The sequence below is a fragment of the Bombina bombina genome, chromosome 1 (genome assembly GCF_027579735.1).
Source record: "Bombina bombina isolate aBomBom1 chromosome 1, aBomBom1.pri, whole genome shotgun sequence".
In the NCBI taxonomy this organism is placed as follows: Eukaryota; Metazoa; Chordata; class Amphibia; order Anura; family Bombinatoridae; genus Bombina; species Bombina bombina.
In genome coordinates this window covers 184,720,732-184,738,693 of record NC_069499.1, presented here as the reverse complement: position 1 = coordinate 184,738,693, position 17,962 = coordinate 184,720,732, and the positions used below count along the sequence as shown (strand labels likewise).

Here is a 17,962-nt window from a genome sequence, read left to right as displayed (position 1 = left end):
CTGGCAGCTGTCTGCCAGTACCCAGTTTAGAAGAAAACATGCTTTTTTTTTTATTTTTACTAATTTTTTCTGTAGTGTAGCTTCCCCCCACACCAAACCAACCCCCCACCCCTCCACGATCTCTTTTTGTGAGATTTGGGCATTTCTTATTAAAGATTTGGGCATTTCTTTGCCGTAGTGTAGCGGTTCCCACCCGCTCCCGCCCGTGCACGCGCCCGCCCGCCACCCTCCGTGCACCCGCGCGCGCCCCCTAACATTCCCGCCCCCGATCCCGCCCCCCTTGACTAAGCAGCACACACCGATGGCCGCCCACCCGCCTCCCAAGCCGGCTCCCACCCACCAACGATACCGGCCATCGATGTCCGGTGCAGAGAGGGCCACAGAGTGGCTCTCTCTGCACCGGAAGGCCATGTAAGGTTATTGCAGGATGCCTCCATATCGAGGCATCACTGCAATAACCGGAAAGCAGCTGGAAGCGATCAGGATCGCTTCCAGCTGCTTTCCACACAGAGGACGTGCAGGGTACGTCCTCAGGCATTAACTGCCTTTTTTTTGAGGACGTACCCTGCACGTCCTCGGTCATTAAGGGGTTAAAGGTACTATTTTGGAATTTGTATTATCAAAATAAATGTGTGATTTACTCTGTTTGTAATATTATACTGTTAATAAAAATAAAAAAATAAAATTTATGCTTACCTTATAAATTTATTTCTTTTTTGACACGATGAGTCCACAGATCATCTTAATTACTAATGGGATATTCACCTCCTGGTCAGCAGGAGGAGGCAAAGAGCACCACAGCAGGGCTGTTAAATAGCTCCTCCCTTTCCAGTCATTCGACCGAAGTTAGGAAGAGAAAGGAAAAACCAAGGTGCAGTGGTGTCTGAAGTTTACAATAACCCACAACCTGTCTAAAAGAACAGGGTGGGCCGTGGACTCATTGTGTAAAAAAAAATAAAAAAATTTATCAGGTAAACATACATTTTCTTTTCTTTTATAAGACATGATGAGCCCACGGATCATCTTAATTACTAATGGGATTCAATACCCGAGCTAGAGTACACAGATGATACGGGAGGGACAAGACAGGGAACCTAAATGGAAGGCACCACTGCTTGAAGAACCTTTCTCCCAAAAGTGGCCTCAACCGAGACAAAAGTGTCAAACTTGTAAAACTTTGAAAAAGTGTGAAGATAGGACCAAGTTGCAGCCTTGCCAATCTGTTCCACAAAAGCTTCATTTATGAACGCCCATGAGGAAGCAACAACCCTCATGGAATGAGCCGTAACTCTCTCTGGAGGCTGCTGTCCAGCAGTCTCATATGCAAAACGTAAGATACTCTACAGCAATAGAGTAGAGAAGTAGCCATAGCTTTCTGTCCCTTGCGTTTTCCTGAGAAAACCACAAACAAAAAAGACTGACGACAGTCCTTAGTCGCCTGCAGGAAAAACTGTAAAGCACGGACTACGTCCAAATTGAACAGAAGTCTTCCCTTCTGAAAAAAAGGATTAGGACACAAGAAAAGAACAACAATCTCCTGATTAATGTTCCGATCAGAAACAACCTTAGGAAGAAATCCTAATTTAGTACGTAAAACTACCTTATCTGAATGGAAATAAGATAAGGAGACTCATACTGAAATGCTGAGAGCTCTGATACTCTCTGAGCAGAAGAAATAACAAGAAATAAAACTTTCCAAGATAACAATTCAATATCTAAAGGAAAGAATAGGCTCAAACAGAGCCCTTTCAAGAACTCTGAAAACAAAATTCAGACTTCATGGAGGAGTAACTGGTATGAACACAGGCCTGATCCTGACCAAGGCCTGACAAAATGAATGTACATCAGGGACATCTACCAGACGTTTGTGTAACAAAATAGAGAAAGACAGAGTATTTACCCATTAGGGAACTTGACGATAAACCTTCCTCCAAACCCCCTTGGAGAAAGACAAAATTCTAGAAATCCTAATTCTACTTCATGAGTAGCCCTTGGATTCACACTAAGAAAGACATTTACGCCATATCTTATGGAAAATCTTTCTAGTTACAGGCTTACGAGCCTGAATCATGGTCTCTACGACCGAGTCAGAAAACCCCCGCTTGGACACAAATAAGCGTTCAATCTCCAAGCAGTCAGCTTCAGAAAAACTAGATTTGGATGAAGGAAGGGGCCTTGATTAGAAGGTCCTTCTTCAACGGAAGTCTCCAAGGTGGCAGCGATGACAAGTCCACCAAAACTACATACCAAATTTTGCGAGGCCAAGCCAGAGCACAGAAAACACAGACACCCTCTCCTGTTTGATTCTAGCAATGACCCGAGGAAGAAGCGCAAACGGAGAAAACAAGGTATGCTAGACTAAAAAAGTCTAAGGAACCGCCAGAGCATCTATCAGTTCCGCCTGGGAGTCCCTGGCCCTTGACCCGTATCTCGGGAGCTTGGTATACTGTTGATACGCTATGAGATCTAACGCTGGCTGACCCCATTTGAGAATCAGACTGGAGGACACTTCCGGATGGAGTACCCCCTCCCCCAGATGAAAGGTCTGCCTGCTCAGAAAGTCCGCCTCCCAGATGTCCACACCTGGGATGTGGATCTCCGACAGATAGCAAGAATAGGCCTCCGCCCACTGAATTATTTTGGCTACCATGGTCATCGCTAAGGATGTCCAACTGGAAGCTGATAAACTGGACCGAGACTAACTGATGCCAGGCCAGAAAAGCATTGAAGATCGCTCTCAGTTCCAGAATGTTTATAGGAAGAACAGACTCAAACTGAGTCCAAACTCCCTTAGCCTTTCGGGAACTCCAGACAGCTCCCCACCCTAGAAGGTTAGTGTCTTTTGTCACCATCCCCCAAGACTGTCTGCAAAGGCAGGATCCTTGGGAAAGATGATTCAGAAACAATCGCCGTTGAAGCGAGTCCCTCGTCTCCTGCTCCAGGGTTATTCGAGGAGACAAGTCTGCCTAATCTCCGTTCCATTACCTGAGCATGCTTAACTGCAGAGGTCTGAGGTGGAACCGAGCTCCGATTTCCTGATTTCTGTCAGAAAAATCTATACAGGAATGGAAACTATTATGGTTCCCAAGAAATCACCCTTGTATTAGGGACTAAGGAACTCTATTCCAAATTTACCTCCATGAGTTCTCAGAAAAGATAACACCATGTCGGTATGGGATCTTACTTGTTGAAAAGATGGCGCCTGGACTAGAATATCGTCCAGATAAGATACCACCTCAATGCCCTGTGGCCATAGTACCGCCAGTGGAGACCCCAGAACCTTCATGCAGATTCTAGGAGCCGTGGCCAGACTTAAAGGAAGGGCCGCAAACTGAAAGTGTTTGTCTAAAAAGGCAAACCCGATGAACATATGATGATCCCTGTGGACAGGAACATGTAGAGATCTGCGTCCTGGAAATCCACTGTCATAAATTGACCCTACTGGATCAATGGAAGAATGCAACGAAAAGTTTCCATCTTGAATGACGGAACCCTGAGAAATCTGCTTAGATTCGAGTTCTAAAATTGGTCTGAAGGTTCACTCTGGGAACCACGAACAGATAATGATCACAAAATAAAACTGGATTGATAAGGAGAACCTGCCCCCTTACGGGTCGGGTGCACGCCCCTCATGTTGTGTCAGCGGCAAACTTCTTAAACTGACTTCCCCCATTCTAAGTCTTATAGGGTGCTTAGTAGAAGGAGTAAAGATGTTTCCTGGAAATCTCGAGAGAAATGACATCTCTTATTTCCTATTCACTATACTACATTAAAGGAACCTACTCATTAAGGGTCCTATTCCTATGAGAGGGGAGTCTGTCCCTAGAGAGTATGTCGCCACACTGGAAACAGAAGTCACACCAATCGCAGGTTGACAATGTAGACCTTCTAACTATTAATCATAGGGCCTTTCATCTGCAAAAAGTCTATGTTAAAAGACTCTAGAACAACGTCGAGATTCCCATTTCCCTTGGTTATCTCCTTCCTTCTAAGAAAGAGAGAAAAATAGGGTGGAAAAGACCCTATAGCCCTATCTGGTACAGGAATACTTCCACCATTAAGGGTCCATCATAATACTAGAATAACCTAATAGTGTCGGAGGCACCCAGAGTAGCTAAAACATCCTCCAGGAGCTCTTGTTCATCCGAGACTGCAAATTACTTGTCTGGAGTTATCGAAATATCTTCCTCCTTAGCTACAGGGAAGAAACATTCAAAATAACCACAACTGAGGCAACCACACTATTCTGAGTGAATAAAACCTCATGCACATTTTAATCCAACAATGAGTTAAAAACAGGGCAACTCTATGTGGGCTATAAATCTTTTTGGAACACCTTAGGAAAAATAAGTCGTATATTGGAACATTGTCACTAGGCCCTTAAGCAGTATGCACCATAGACGAAGTAGGTTAGAACAAGTCTATCCTTATCTCCGAGACTTCTCAATAAATGAGAAAAGAAGTGAATTGGTAGAGCCACTTTGAAATTCAAGCTTAAAACAAGAGACTTATTCTTTAACCAAATTAGCACATAAAAACGTTACTGTCTATTTAAATTTTAAAAGTAACTTTTATATTTCTGTGTGCAGAGATAAGCTAAAATTAGCATGCAAACATTGTAGAATTTATCATAAACTCTACTTCCTTGCTCACAGATATTGCATGACATGAAAGAAGTGATGTCTTGTGCAGCAATTCCAGAAGGAAATTGCAAGGAACCGCAGGGCACTGCATGTGTGTTAGCAAATTTACTGTATTAGCAACATTTCCTCAAGTGATTTCTATACAGCATGGGAAAAAACAGACAATACAACAGATATCGCTTAAAAGATCCTATGAAAGCGATGTCTGGAGAAGAACTCCAAATGAAGTTTATGAGGAAGCGCAGAGCACTGCATGTGCGGGCTATAATTTTTTTGTACATTTGCGAGAAAACATTTTATTCCTCTTGAAATAAATCTCCCACAACAAAGGGAACAGATAAAAACAGGATTAATCAATTAGAAGGTCTTTAATGAAATTAACTTATAAAAACCGTTAATGTTTCTTATAAATTTGAAAAAGTAACTCCTTTATTTAAGTGGCAGTTCTTTCACAACATAGGTAACAGACAAAATGATTAATCTAATAACAAACCTAACTTTATTGAACACATAAAGTTTGTTACTGTCCCTTTAAAAGTTAAAAAGTAACTTTCTGATCCGGGTGGACAGAGAAGACTAAATAGGTCACTAAACAGACCCTATTGTCTCTTTAAGTTTAGTTTAAAAGCATGATTTCTTATTCTGAGTTAAGCAGAAAAAAGGGATGGATCGGTATACAAGAGATCAATGTAAGAATTGCTGTCTCAGCAAATCCCCTCTACACCTCAGTGTAACGCAGCTGAGATGCCTATCAGCCCATCTGTACCAAATTATGCTGAAACAGAAGTGCTAAAATCTTAAACTAAACAGTCTCCGTCCTTTCCGTAGAACTGGAAAAAGAAGAACAGCTGCACAACTAAAATGGCGCCACATAAGTACCGCCCATCGTGGGCGTAACAGTAACACTCTGTCGTCTTTACCAGATTCATAATAATTGCGTAGATTGTTATTATTAAAATACAAAAAACCCTACGCAATGAGCCTGCTCTAATGCTCATGTAGCAGCGATTAACATGTAATCTCCCGGTCTGTTAAAATTATGTTATGAAACCGCCGGGAGATGAGGGACAAGTGTGCTTCAAAGTTTGCGTAGTATCTCCTAACACAGAAGGAGAATCTATGTTAATGAGGCTTAATAGAATAATAAAGCCCAAAACTGTCAAAGTGACCACTGAAACAATAGGAGTATTTATTCCTGAATGATAATGAGGCTTTGGAATAAAATGATACAGTGTCCAAACTTTTATCTGAGATTCCCATCCCCAGACAAAAAGTTAGCATTTACCTCATCTTCTGCCTGACAGCAAGGCAGATCCCAGGGTTAAGAGGTCCTCTCCCTCCTATTGACCTACGGAAAACAAGGCATGCTGAGTAATCCTTTTCCTCAGACTAAGGCATACAGGGCAGCAAAACACATGGGAGGCGCAGTGAAAATTATGTCCCACAAGTTCCCATTGCTCTATAGCCACCAAAAGCTCTAATGAAGAGACCGATATGGACTACGTCTACACCCTAGGACAAAGTAGCACACTCTGGCACTACTTTAAAAATAATAAACTCTTGATTGAAGAATCTAATCTAACACCTCACTTTACCTCTTCCTATCACTAACGTAGGCAAAGAGAATGACTGGAGTGGGAGGGAAGGGAGGAGCTATCTAACAGCTCTGCTGTGGTGCTCTTTGCCTCCTCCTGCTGACCTGGAGGTGAATATCCCATTAGTAATTAAGATGATCCGTGGACTCATCATGTCTTAAAAAAGAAAATAAAAAATAATAATTTAGAGTCACAGGTTAAAAAACAAACAACCCCCCCACACACACACAAAAAAAATAACCACATCTAAAATGCACAGGTGGTGAACACAAAAAGCCTTATGTAAGCCTTATATGGGAGATCTAAAAATCATGCCCATCCATGACCATCAGACACAAAAGGTAAGGAAAGAGCAAAACAGGACCTTACTAAATCAGTGTAAACGTGTGATTTTAAATTAATATAATAAAGGCTGGGCGCCTAATTTAGTTAAATATATACCCTGTTTATTTTTAAAGCAAGCAGTGGATATAAAATACTAAATACTAAATAGATTTCGGGGGGCGGAGCTTAGCCACAGACCCAGATGGCAGCTTTCTTCTAGAGCTCCGTAGTCCCTTACAATTTCGCCTAAAATTAGGGCTCTCACTATAGCTAAAATTGAGCATAATAATGTTGGAGCATCAAAGGTAACAGCTGGGACCCAAAAGAAAGGCAGATACAGGAGATCGCTTCCATAGCTAATGCACAGCCCGGTGCTGCGGCCCAGCAGGCGCCTAACGACATACCCAGGACTTAGCGCTTAAACTGAAGAAAGCAGCCACATACCTCCATTCCGCTTTCGGTTGCCTAGTGGTCCATCCGGGTCTACTCTGACATATACTGGGGGGCCCGGGTCGGCACACGCAACCGCCACTACTCACTAAGACACCGGGCCGCCCCACGTGGTCAGAATGGGACTGTCGACGGAAGAGCCTTATCCAGATCACTGTGCTGCTGACAGGCTGACACTGGCGGCTTCACGTGAGTTACCGAAGTGGAGTTTTGTAACCTTGGGAGGGGGTGCTGGACACTAATATCGAAACCGTTATAACTTAACATAAGAGCACAGCTTACAACCTAACACTGAGAATAACAAGCTGTAAAGGAAAATAAGCAGGCCCCAGACCCCATATCCACCATTAGAGGATTAATACTCACAGAGGAGGGGAGCACATAAAGTCTGCATAGACTTGAGCAGATCAGACAGTGACTTATAGACTCCTGTCCTTACACTCAGAAGGGGACAATTAAAGTGCCAAATCACACAGACCCCTGTGGACTCAGGAGGGCAAAGGTGCCCTGGGAGGACACTACACAATTACATATAATGGCAAGTAAAGAACCTCCAAACTTTTAAAAAGCACACAGTCATCAGCCATGGAAAACTACTTTACCCCAGCAGACCCAGGGCCCATGACAAGTGGCACAGGGCAGGGAATCACTAAACACACAGCAGAAGTGCAGGTTCACGAACCTGAAGTACAGATACATGCCCAATCCTATATCACAAAAGAAGATATCAGACACTTTTCCTCAAAAAATGATATCAAAACGGCCATGCAGGATTTCAAGGCCATGTTTGGGGAATTAAAAAGGGACATTGCAGCAGTAGATCAGAGTCACTTTAATTGAAGAAAAACAAGAAACCTTAAGCTCTGATATGCAACATCAAAGTAGCTATATCCAGGCCCAGGACGGCACGGTGCAGATCCTCATGGACCGTGTGGAGGATCTAGAGAACAGAAGCAGGAGGAACAACCTTAGGCTAAGGGGTATACCAGAGGCAATTGATCCTCCTGCCCTCCTAAAAGAGATGACTCAGCGCAAGAAGTACAGATTGAAAGAGCACACAGGGCCCTGAGGCCTAAACCGCCAAACAGGGCCCCCCCAAGAGACGTTATAATGAAGCTGCTGTCATTCAAGGAAAAAGAAGAGATACTGAGGCTAGCAAGAACTCAACAACCCCTTGAATTCAGAGGCTCAGAAATTCAAATTTACTCAGACTTATGCCCAACAACGCTCCAGAAAAGGAAAGATATGAGATTTGTTACAGCAGTCCTCAAGGACAAGAAGATCCCTTATAGATGGGGATTCCCTACATGCCTGATTGTAATGAAAAACAACACTTCCCATGTCCTTAAAACAATAGAGGATCTGCCGGGCTTCAATCAAGCACTGGGCCTCCACATTAACCCTCCACAGGACATAGGTGAAGCCAACCGCAGAGCACCAGGAAGGCCGCCCAGAGAAGACCACCCACCTGCAGAGCAATAGACTTGTTTTGTTAAAAAAAAAAAAAAAAAAGGACTGCCAATGTTTAAGGACTAATGTCTTACACTCTGTATACCAATCAGAAGAAAAGTACAGGGGTGCCTATCAGGTCGTATGTTTTATTTAATGGGTTCATATTATTGATTGTTCTATGTTTGTTTTATGCATTTTCAGTTTGGGCACAAGTTTACTAGTTAAGAAGTAGAACACCTAGAGACAGTCTGATAGGACATTTACATCCACATTATCAATTATAACTTTAAGGGTTACTTCAGAGAGGCTGACATACACTAGACTAGCAAAATAAGAGCGCACCTGCCACCGCAACACACTGAAAGGGACCCCAACATCAGCGCCCGCAACCCCCCAATGTCTGATATCAATACTCCTTAGATGAGGAAGAGGGAATACAGACAGTAGCATGTAATCGGGAGGCCCCCATAAAGATAAACATGTAACTACAATATCCTAACATTTACAGGAAATAACACAAAACACTAGGGGGGGAATACCTCCTAAAACAAGATAGGTCCAGTCTATACAAGGATAAGGGAGGAGCAAGCAATAGGAGGAATGACATGTCAGCCCACTGAGTATAACAGTATGCATTGTGTTTGACTAATACTATGGTTTGTTTTCATTGTATTCGCACTAATTCTCTCACACTCCAACAAAATTAGTGTAACTAGAGAACGTTAATTTACTAAGTTATGTACATATGTTTATATTTTCAGCGAAATAACAGGGACAACTACCCCTAACTTGTTGAAGTAATTGTAAGAGTCAGAACTGATAGAGTATCATTCTGACACTTGACACACATTGCTTCTTCTCGTCTTCACTGTGAAGACAATTAACCCCTTCCCCTACTAACTCTCTACTTCTCCCTTCTACCCCTCACCCCAACTGCACCAGACCCCTCATACTCCATACAACCACCTAAACAACATGACGCAAAGACTGAGAAGGAGCAACCCTCGACCAGTAGAGCTTATCACTATTAATGTTAAGGGAATTAACAGCCCCTCCAAACGCTCCATAATTATCAGGGACATGCATAGAATGGGCGCAGACATAGTATTTGTGCAAGAGACGCACTTCTCAGCGAACAAGGAGCCACACTGGAACTCACACCGCTATCCCAGCTCAATCTTTGCCTCGGGACCTCACAAAAAGAACGGGGTGGGTATACTTTTCAGCGCTAACACACCATTCCAGGGTATCCAAACATATAAAGACCCGGACGGCAGATATCTTGTAGTTACGGGACTACTACACCATAGACCCATCACTTTAGCAAATGTTTACTGTCCAAACCACTCCCAGCACCTCTTCTTGCCAGGAGTCATCCGCAAAATCCTGGAGGTAAAGGTGGGTACCCTATACGTAGGGGGTGACTTTAATGCATCCCTTGTCCCACTGGTGGACACATCTGATGGCCTCTCTAGCGTCCCTCATAAGACCCTGAATCGCATTGTCACTTCCTTAACAGACCTAGGCGTACATGATGTGTGGAGGACACACCATCCCTCAGCCAGGAACTACACTTTCTACTCACACCCTCACAGAAAGTATACCAGAATAGACTACCTGTTCACGGACTCGATAGGCCTCACTATCACGAAAAGCAGCAACATCCACTCAATAACCTGGTCGGACCATGCACCAGTAGGGTGCTCCATTCTATGGCCCACCGTCCCAGTAACGCCCTATATATGGAAACTAGACGACACTCTTTTAGATGATCCGCTGTTTAGCGCGGAGTTAAATAGGGCCATCACCGAATACTTTCACCTTAATGCAGATGATCACATATCTGACACAACCATTTGGGAGGCACACAAATGCACTGTCAGAGGAATACTCATCAGTAGGGGAGCAAGACTTAAAAAAGCAAGACGGGAGAGATATCAAACTCTATTAACACAGGTAGAGCAGGCAGAACACAATCACAAAGAACAGCCGACAGATGACACACTAACAAAGACGTTGACCATAGCTAGAGAGGGACTAATTAAATTTTTACAGGAAGAATACCAAAAGCAAGCACTAAAATTAAGACAATTATACTATGAGCAAGGAGACAAAGCTGGAAAACTATTAGCAAGGGCACTAGCGCGCAAAAAACTTAAATCCCATGTCCACCAAATGACAGACGTGAAAGGGAACATTAAAACAGACGCAAACTCAATAGCGGACACCTTTAGGAAGTATTATCAATCGTTGTATAACATAAAACAAGCAGACAGCGAAGCTGAGAATCGGGGAGGGAACAGGAGGAGGGGAAAATTATAGAATATCTTGAAAAAGCTGAACTCCACAAAATCACAGTGGAAGACAAAGAAGCTTTGGACTCCCCTGTCTCTCTTACGGAGATTAAACACACAATAAAAGATCTGCCCACGGGGAAAAGCCCTGGCCCAGACGGCTTCGGCCTCAAATATTATAAAAAATATATTGACATCTTAGCCCCAGAGTTGTCGAGAGTGTTCCAAACGCTATCAGACTCCCCAAGCCTACCAAGCACTATGCTGGAGGCGTACATCACAGTAATTCCTAAGCCTGGTAAACCGCATGACAAACCGGAAAGCTATCGTCCAATCTCACTTTTGAATTCGGACGTGAAAATCCTTGCCAGGGTCATAGCCAACCACCTCAACAGGCTATTGCCAGCCCTGATCTCAACCGATCAGGTGGGCTTTGTCCCAGCCCGAGAGGCGAGAGATAACACCCTGAAAATTCTCCAAATGATTACGTATGCCCAAGTTCATCACCAGCCACTCGCCCTGGTCACAACGGACGCTGAAAAAGCGTTTGACCGGGTGAACTGGCTCTTCATACGCCACACACTGTGGAGGTTTGGATTTGGGAACAGCTTTATAAATATGGTCATGTCCCTTAACTCGAATCCAAACGCCAAAATTAGAGTCAATGGCATGCTGTCAAAGACTTTTGATATCCGAAACCAGGCAGGGCTGCCCCCTTTCGCCGCTCTTATTCGCCCTCACAATTGAAGTTTTGGCGAGCAAAATCAGATCGAACACTCGCATCAAGGGTTTCGCGGTTGCAGGGACAGAGCACAAGCTCTCTATGTACGCGGACGATATCCTATTGACACTATCAGACTCCCCCAACTCACTCAGGGAGGCCCTGCTGGAGTTCTCTGCATTCGGAGAAGTCTCTAATTTCCTCTTGAACCCCCAGAAATCGGAGATACTAAATATCACAGAATCAGCTGCAATGTTTAGCCCCCATCTGGCAGAATGCCCCATAAAAATAGCACAACACACTATCAAATATCTGATCATTCTTATATCTCACGGCATAGTTGAGATAGTTGAGATCAACTATAAACACATTTGGGATGATGTTATCAAAGACCTAAATAACTGGAAAAATAAAACCATCTTGTGGATGGGAAGAACGGGAGTAGTTAAAATGAACATCCTTCCAAGGGTGTTATACATCATGCAAACGGTACCGATTACTCCATTGATACCATATATCCAGCAAATGCAGTCAGCCATCGAGTCCTACATCTGGAACGGGTTGAAGCCTAGAATTAAAAGACAGACTATTTACCTGCCTAGAGATAGGGGGGCTGGGTGTACCTTTGCTGAGGGAATATCAACGAGCCATATCCTTGCAAAGACTAGTGGAATGGAGTCAGAACCTACGCAATAAAGCATGGGTGCAAATAGATAATGATATTATGAAGCGCAGTAACACGGGAGCACAGGCCTGGGTTTCAACTAAAAATCGCCCACCCATAATACCTCAGTTCCCTTTGTTGGCTGAGGTGTTTTCAACATGGGACAGACTTATTAGCGCAGGCCCTCAGTTATCTTCACTACACTTACCAAATACACCCATACGGGAGAACCCAGACTTGGGAATCGAGTGCGCCCCACACGCTGCAGGTACACACTATACACTACGGGAGGTCTCTATATCCAACATTCAACACCAGGGCAAGATCAAAACACAAGCGGAGCTGGTTGAGATAGCCCCAGACATTTTTATCTCATGGTTTAGAATGGCACAGAAAAAACACTACTTTGACACACACAAAGATAAGATGGCACTTTTTAGGGATAGATCACCATTTGAAATCCTCTGCGTAATGTCACAAACTCCGACCCACCTCATATCTAGGATTTACAAACTTCTCATATCTAGGGAAGGAATCAAACTCCCGAGCTACACTCAGGCTTGGCAAGAAGAGTTAGGGCAGGAGATAGAATACAGGGACTGGCTCAAGATCTTTGAGAGAGCTAGGCGAGCTTCAGTATCCATGAAACTGCAGGAGGCCCACTTCAAATTGCTTAGTAGATGGTATCTCACTCCCTATAGGCTACAAAAAATCTATCCCCACACAAGTGGGGGGTGCTGGAAAGGATGTGGGGGAGAGGGAACTCTTCTCCACAACTGGTGGAATTGCCCACGCGTATTGTCCTTCTGGGAGGAGGTGCTGGGAGACATGAGCAGAATACTGGGATTAATCATTCCGCCAAAACCCTCATACCTGATCTACCATGATCTCCCCAAAATTATGGGTGAGCACAAATACCTGCTCTTCCTGCTCATGCTGAATGGCGCAAAGGGCTTGATCCCTAAATACTGGAAAACAGCCCGGACACCTACTCTTTCGGAGTGGAGACTTAAGGTAGAGGACCTGCTAAGCCTTGAAAGATATCATTACCTTAGGACTGGCAAACTTGTTACACGCGAGATGATGGTCTTGACTTGGACGGGAAGAGGGTTATAAAGCAAAATAAGAAAGACAGCTACCGAGCTAACAAAAATCAGCCCATGTCAATTGACATATGACATATGAGGTCATAAATGTTACAGTTCATATAACCCTGATGTTAGATTACAAAGAACATGTTATCATATATATGTTAATTAATTTACACAACGGGTTACATTACTCGTTGGAACAAGCTCAAAGTTAAACATTAAAGAAGCTAGAGCTACCCAATGTTCATATTCGAATGCTTTGTATAATACAATAATAATATGCACATGGATATTTTGTTGATTTTCACTGTTGTAATGCTTCTTCTTTCACAAATAAAGCTTGTTTGAAAACTAAAAAAAAAAAAAAAATACTAAATAGATTTCATTATTTAAGGATAAAGCTGGGTTTGAGGCAGACGATAAATATGTAATTTTTTAAACTGCAATGCTTAAAGGGACATAAAACTCATATGCTAAATCACTTGAAAGTGATGCAGCATAATTGTAAAAAGCCGACAGGAAAATGTCACTTGAACATCTCTCTGGCCGTGTTCGGGCAGCACTCAGGAGCTAGTGGAGGCGTTTCACTTCCAGCAATGACGTGGCGCTAGGTGACGTCACAAGCAAGGGAGCTTTGCATGCACAAAGGGATCTGCTGCACAATAATGAACTTTGCGCATATTGCAAACATTTTTACTAAGCTAACTTGTAGCTGTTACACAACACCGTTTCCCCTGCCTCTCCGCAAACATCGGAACTCCGACCCACCTCCATTCAGCTGCTCTCAGCTCAGCCCCTGTAGCTTATCCTGCCCCATTCAGCTAATAATAAAGATATAAGGGCTGCAGCTCCCATCACTCACATGGGGCAGGTTAAGCTACAGGGGGTGAGCTGAGAGCAGCTGAATGGAGGTGGGTCGGAGTTCCGATGTTTGCCGAGAGGCAGGGGAAACCAGAATCATTCTCGGCATAACACCGGATAAGCCTGACAGCAGCATTTATTACAGGGCAAAGTGGAGATAGGTTACGTAACCTATCTGCACTTTGCCCTGTACTAAATGCTGCTGTCAGGTTTATCCGCCTCACCTGTCCCTCCTCTGCTGCTTATAAAAACATGGCAGCCTCCACAGCAACAAGTGTGTGGAGGCTGCCATGTTGCCAAGCGTCTGAGCTTGCTCTGAAAAGTCGCAGCTTTTCCAGCACGCTGGAAGCGCTGGAACTTACGTCATCAGAGCGCTTAAAAAACGCCAGGCATCTCACTTGCAAGTGTGAGGAAAACGCTCCAAGTGAGTCCCAGTTCGGAAGATATTTTACCTCACAATTTCCTCAGCTAAAAAGTTATTTCAGTTACTGCCCAGCTGCAGGTAAAAAAAAAGGAAGAAATGTGATCTCATGAGATTTCATAGTAAACTTCCTTAAACTGAATAGGGAAATAACATGAGTGTGCATGAGGCACGTTCCCTTGCAAGTCCCAGGACAGGCATACTGATTTGCTGCTTAAAGTCCTTTACAATGGGGTGTGAATACTTCTAAGGACATTTTGAGGTAAAATATCTTTCTTTTTTACAGAGATGTTCAGCTGATATTTTTTAGTCAGCTTTTTACAGCTATGCTGCATCACCTTCAAGTGTTTAAACATTTGGGTATCATGTCCCTTTAAGTGTTCAGTTCTTGAAACACATGTTCATAATTACAATGTATTAAATGTATCTAAAGTATTAAAAACACAAATGCTTATTGTACATAATACACATCCAAATAAAACAAAATCTGCTGGATGCAGTACATGTGCTGTAAGTTTAATCTTAGCTATATGTTTAAAAATAAACCAGTTACCAACAGAAAGGGTGAAAATAAAATAAAAAAGTTTCATTATTATGTAGCACAATATGTTTCCATACCAAATACGATAAAATTGTGTTGCATGTATCATTAAATGTGAACTTGGGTTTCTAGACCCATATATAGGGCCAGTTATAAACGGTGGCATTAGACAGGAGCACATTACATTATACTCACACTTAAAACCACATTTTTAGTTAAAAATATCAAAGCAAATAAAATATTAATGAATAGGCCTGGGCATTTGAAAGTTTCAAATGTCTCCAAATGGGAAAGATGGAAGTCGCTCGCGGGGTTCGGCTCTTTTAAGAGCCGGATTTCTGCTTGTGAAAGTGTAACACCCTAAGATGTTAGTGTGTTGCAATTTCACAAGAAAAAAAATCTTTCTCCAAAAAATAGCCAAACGCAGCAAGCGACTGTCTTCTGCAATTTGAGGCATCCAAAACCTCCAAATGCATCCAAAACCTCCTATCAATGACTTTAAACTAATTGCAATCATTTAACTATTGCCTCTCTGAAGCTAAACCGTCAACAACAAAGAAAAAAGGCATAGTAAAAGTGTTAATAACGAATGAATTAATGCTCGCACCCTTCAGGCATGGATTTCTGTCTGCGATGGGAACCTGCACTGGAGCCTGTGTCACTGGATGATGACAGGTTGCTGGGAGAGCTGCGACACTGTGGAGTTCGTCCAATAGCTACAGATGAAACTGAGACATAGACATCTGAGCCAGGAGAAAGCCTGTTTAAATAATGGAAAAAGTCATATAGCACAAACCAACCAAAAAAAGAAAAAATATATCTAAAAAACAACATACTCCCAAAATTTTATTAGCATAGGGCAATATTTGGGATATTATTATTAGAAGAAGACTTGGTTGGTATTTAGGAGTTCTAGAATTGGGTAAACCTAGGACCTAGGTTCGTTAAGGAGAACTCATTACTGAAGTAGAGGAAAGAAAGATAAGATGGAAAGATTGAACTCCTAGTTCAGGACTGTCTGGCAAATTGCAGGAGACTTAGCAGCTCTGCATTTACACAACTCCTACTGACATATAATATTTACTACCTTTCATACACAAGCACTGACATTATTTTGTTATGATAAAGGTTTACTATAAACATTTAAATAAATTAAACAAGAATAATAATTATTTCATAATGAAAAAAAATAAATAAGAGTAAATTATGGATTTAATTTACTTTTTAAAAAAACGTTTAAGCAAGCAGAGAGGTGACCCTTGAAGCAGGGGCAGGAAAGAAACTCCAAATACTGAAATCTTTTCAGATAGGCATTTTTGTATTTAGATAATATTGAGTGAAGCTTCATTATTAATTGTGTTTTTCTAATTATCTTGACTTACCCTAGCACCATTCACTAACAGATTTTTAAAAAATTTCAAATGCATAGACAAGCAATAAAAAATACACATAAGACATTATGTCAAAAGAACAACTTTTCTTACAAACTTGGTCTTAGCAGAGGTAAATACATCCAATTTATAATGTTTCATAAATGTGTGAGGAGATCTCCATACTGTTGCTTCACGTAGGTCCTATGAAGAAATTTTTAATTTGCCTATCCAAGATGTATAAATTGCCTTAGCTTGAAAAGCTTTAAGCCCCAAAAAGACAAATGCCTTTAATGCTTGATAATCTGATAGAGAGGTGCTCTGTAGAAGAAATTAAGGTTTTGTTTACATGGATTTGGCTTTCTTTGAGAGCTGAGTATGATATAGCCATTTAAATATCAACAGAGTATTGGCATATTAATACTGGTCTACGCTGGGACTCCCACAGCAAGGCTAAGTAATTCCCTTAAGTTATGAATGTTTTAGTGGACTCCACTGCCAATAAAAGGAAATTAGGTTTATATTCTCCAAACCATTGCACATGTGTAGACTTCTATAAACATCCAGGGTGTATAGTTTTTCCCCATTAATTAGTTTTCTATGAGGAATAAATGAAGAAGGGCAGATGTCTTCAGAAACACATATTTCATAGATATAGTTTAGGCAGACATTCAGGAAGTGATTAAAGATACTAACTTCAGACCAGATAAAGTAAACGTCATTATGGATCTTGTAACTCAGATACTTTTCTGGCAGAGGTGATAACCAAAAAATAACCAAACCAAAAATTATACAGTATTTAAAGTAAGATTTCAGGGGAAGCTTATCAAACTACCAAAGTCAAGTGGTACACCAAAGTCAAGTGGTACACCAACAGATGGACTAAGGACCTGTATTTAGGATGAATATGGACTGCTGTTAAGGATAATTATTTTATGAATTATTTCTGTGCACTTTTATACCCAGTATTCCCTTAAAGCCTAAACTTTTAATGCACTAGAAAGGCTGCTTCTGGGGTAATAGTGAGCCATAGAACAAGCTAAGGGTGATGGCGGGAAACCAGACGTGGACCCATTGCCCAATGTGCCTAGAGGGATATGGCCACACTTCACTGATGAGGCCCACACTACGCCAATACGTACGTCTGGGGTTTGCTATGTCTCTTGCTCAGAGAGTAAGTTAAAAAAAATAATAATAATTCTTTCATGATCAGAAGCATGCTATTTTAAACAACATTTTAATTAACTATTGTTATAAAATTGTCTTTGTCTTAGTAATATCTTTTGTTGAAAAGCAGGGAAGCTCAGGAGCATGCATGTGTCTGGAGCAATACATGGCAACCGTTTTTGGAAGAATGTTATACATTAGCAAGAGCACTAGATGGCAGCACTATTTCCTGTCATGTAGTGCTCCAGACATCTCCAGGTATCTCTTCAGTTACAAATATTATGGGAACAAAGCATATTTAATAAGATGTAAATTGGAAACGTTATCACAAATGTATACTCTGTCTGAATCACAAAAAATAAATACAT

The 17,962-nt window shown here is 42.0% G+C and overlaps 1 protein-coding gene across 1 annotated transcript in view; it reads right to left on the bottom strand.

The window, feature by feature from the left end:
- Positions 1-17,962, bottom strand: part of SIPA1L1 (signal induced proliferation associated 1 like 1) — an 831,778-nt gene that overhangs the window by 193,304 nt on the left and 620,512 nt on the right. Inside the window, exon 13 of the mRNA XM_053697769.1 lies at positions 15,665-15,817. Coding sequence (XP_053553744.1) covers positions 15,665-15,817 — 153 coding nt within the window. The remainder of the gene's footprint in view (positions 1-15,664; positions 15,818-17,962) is intronic.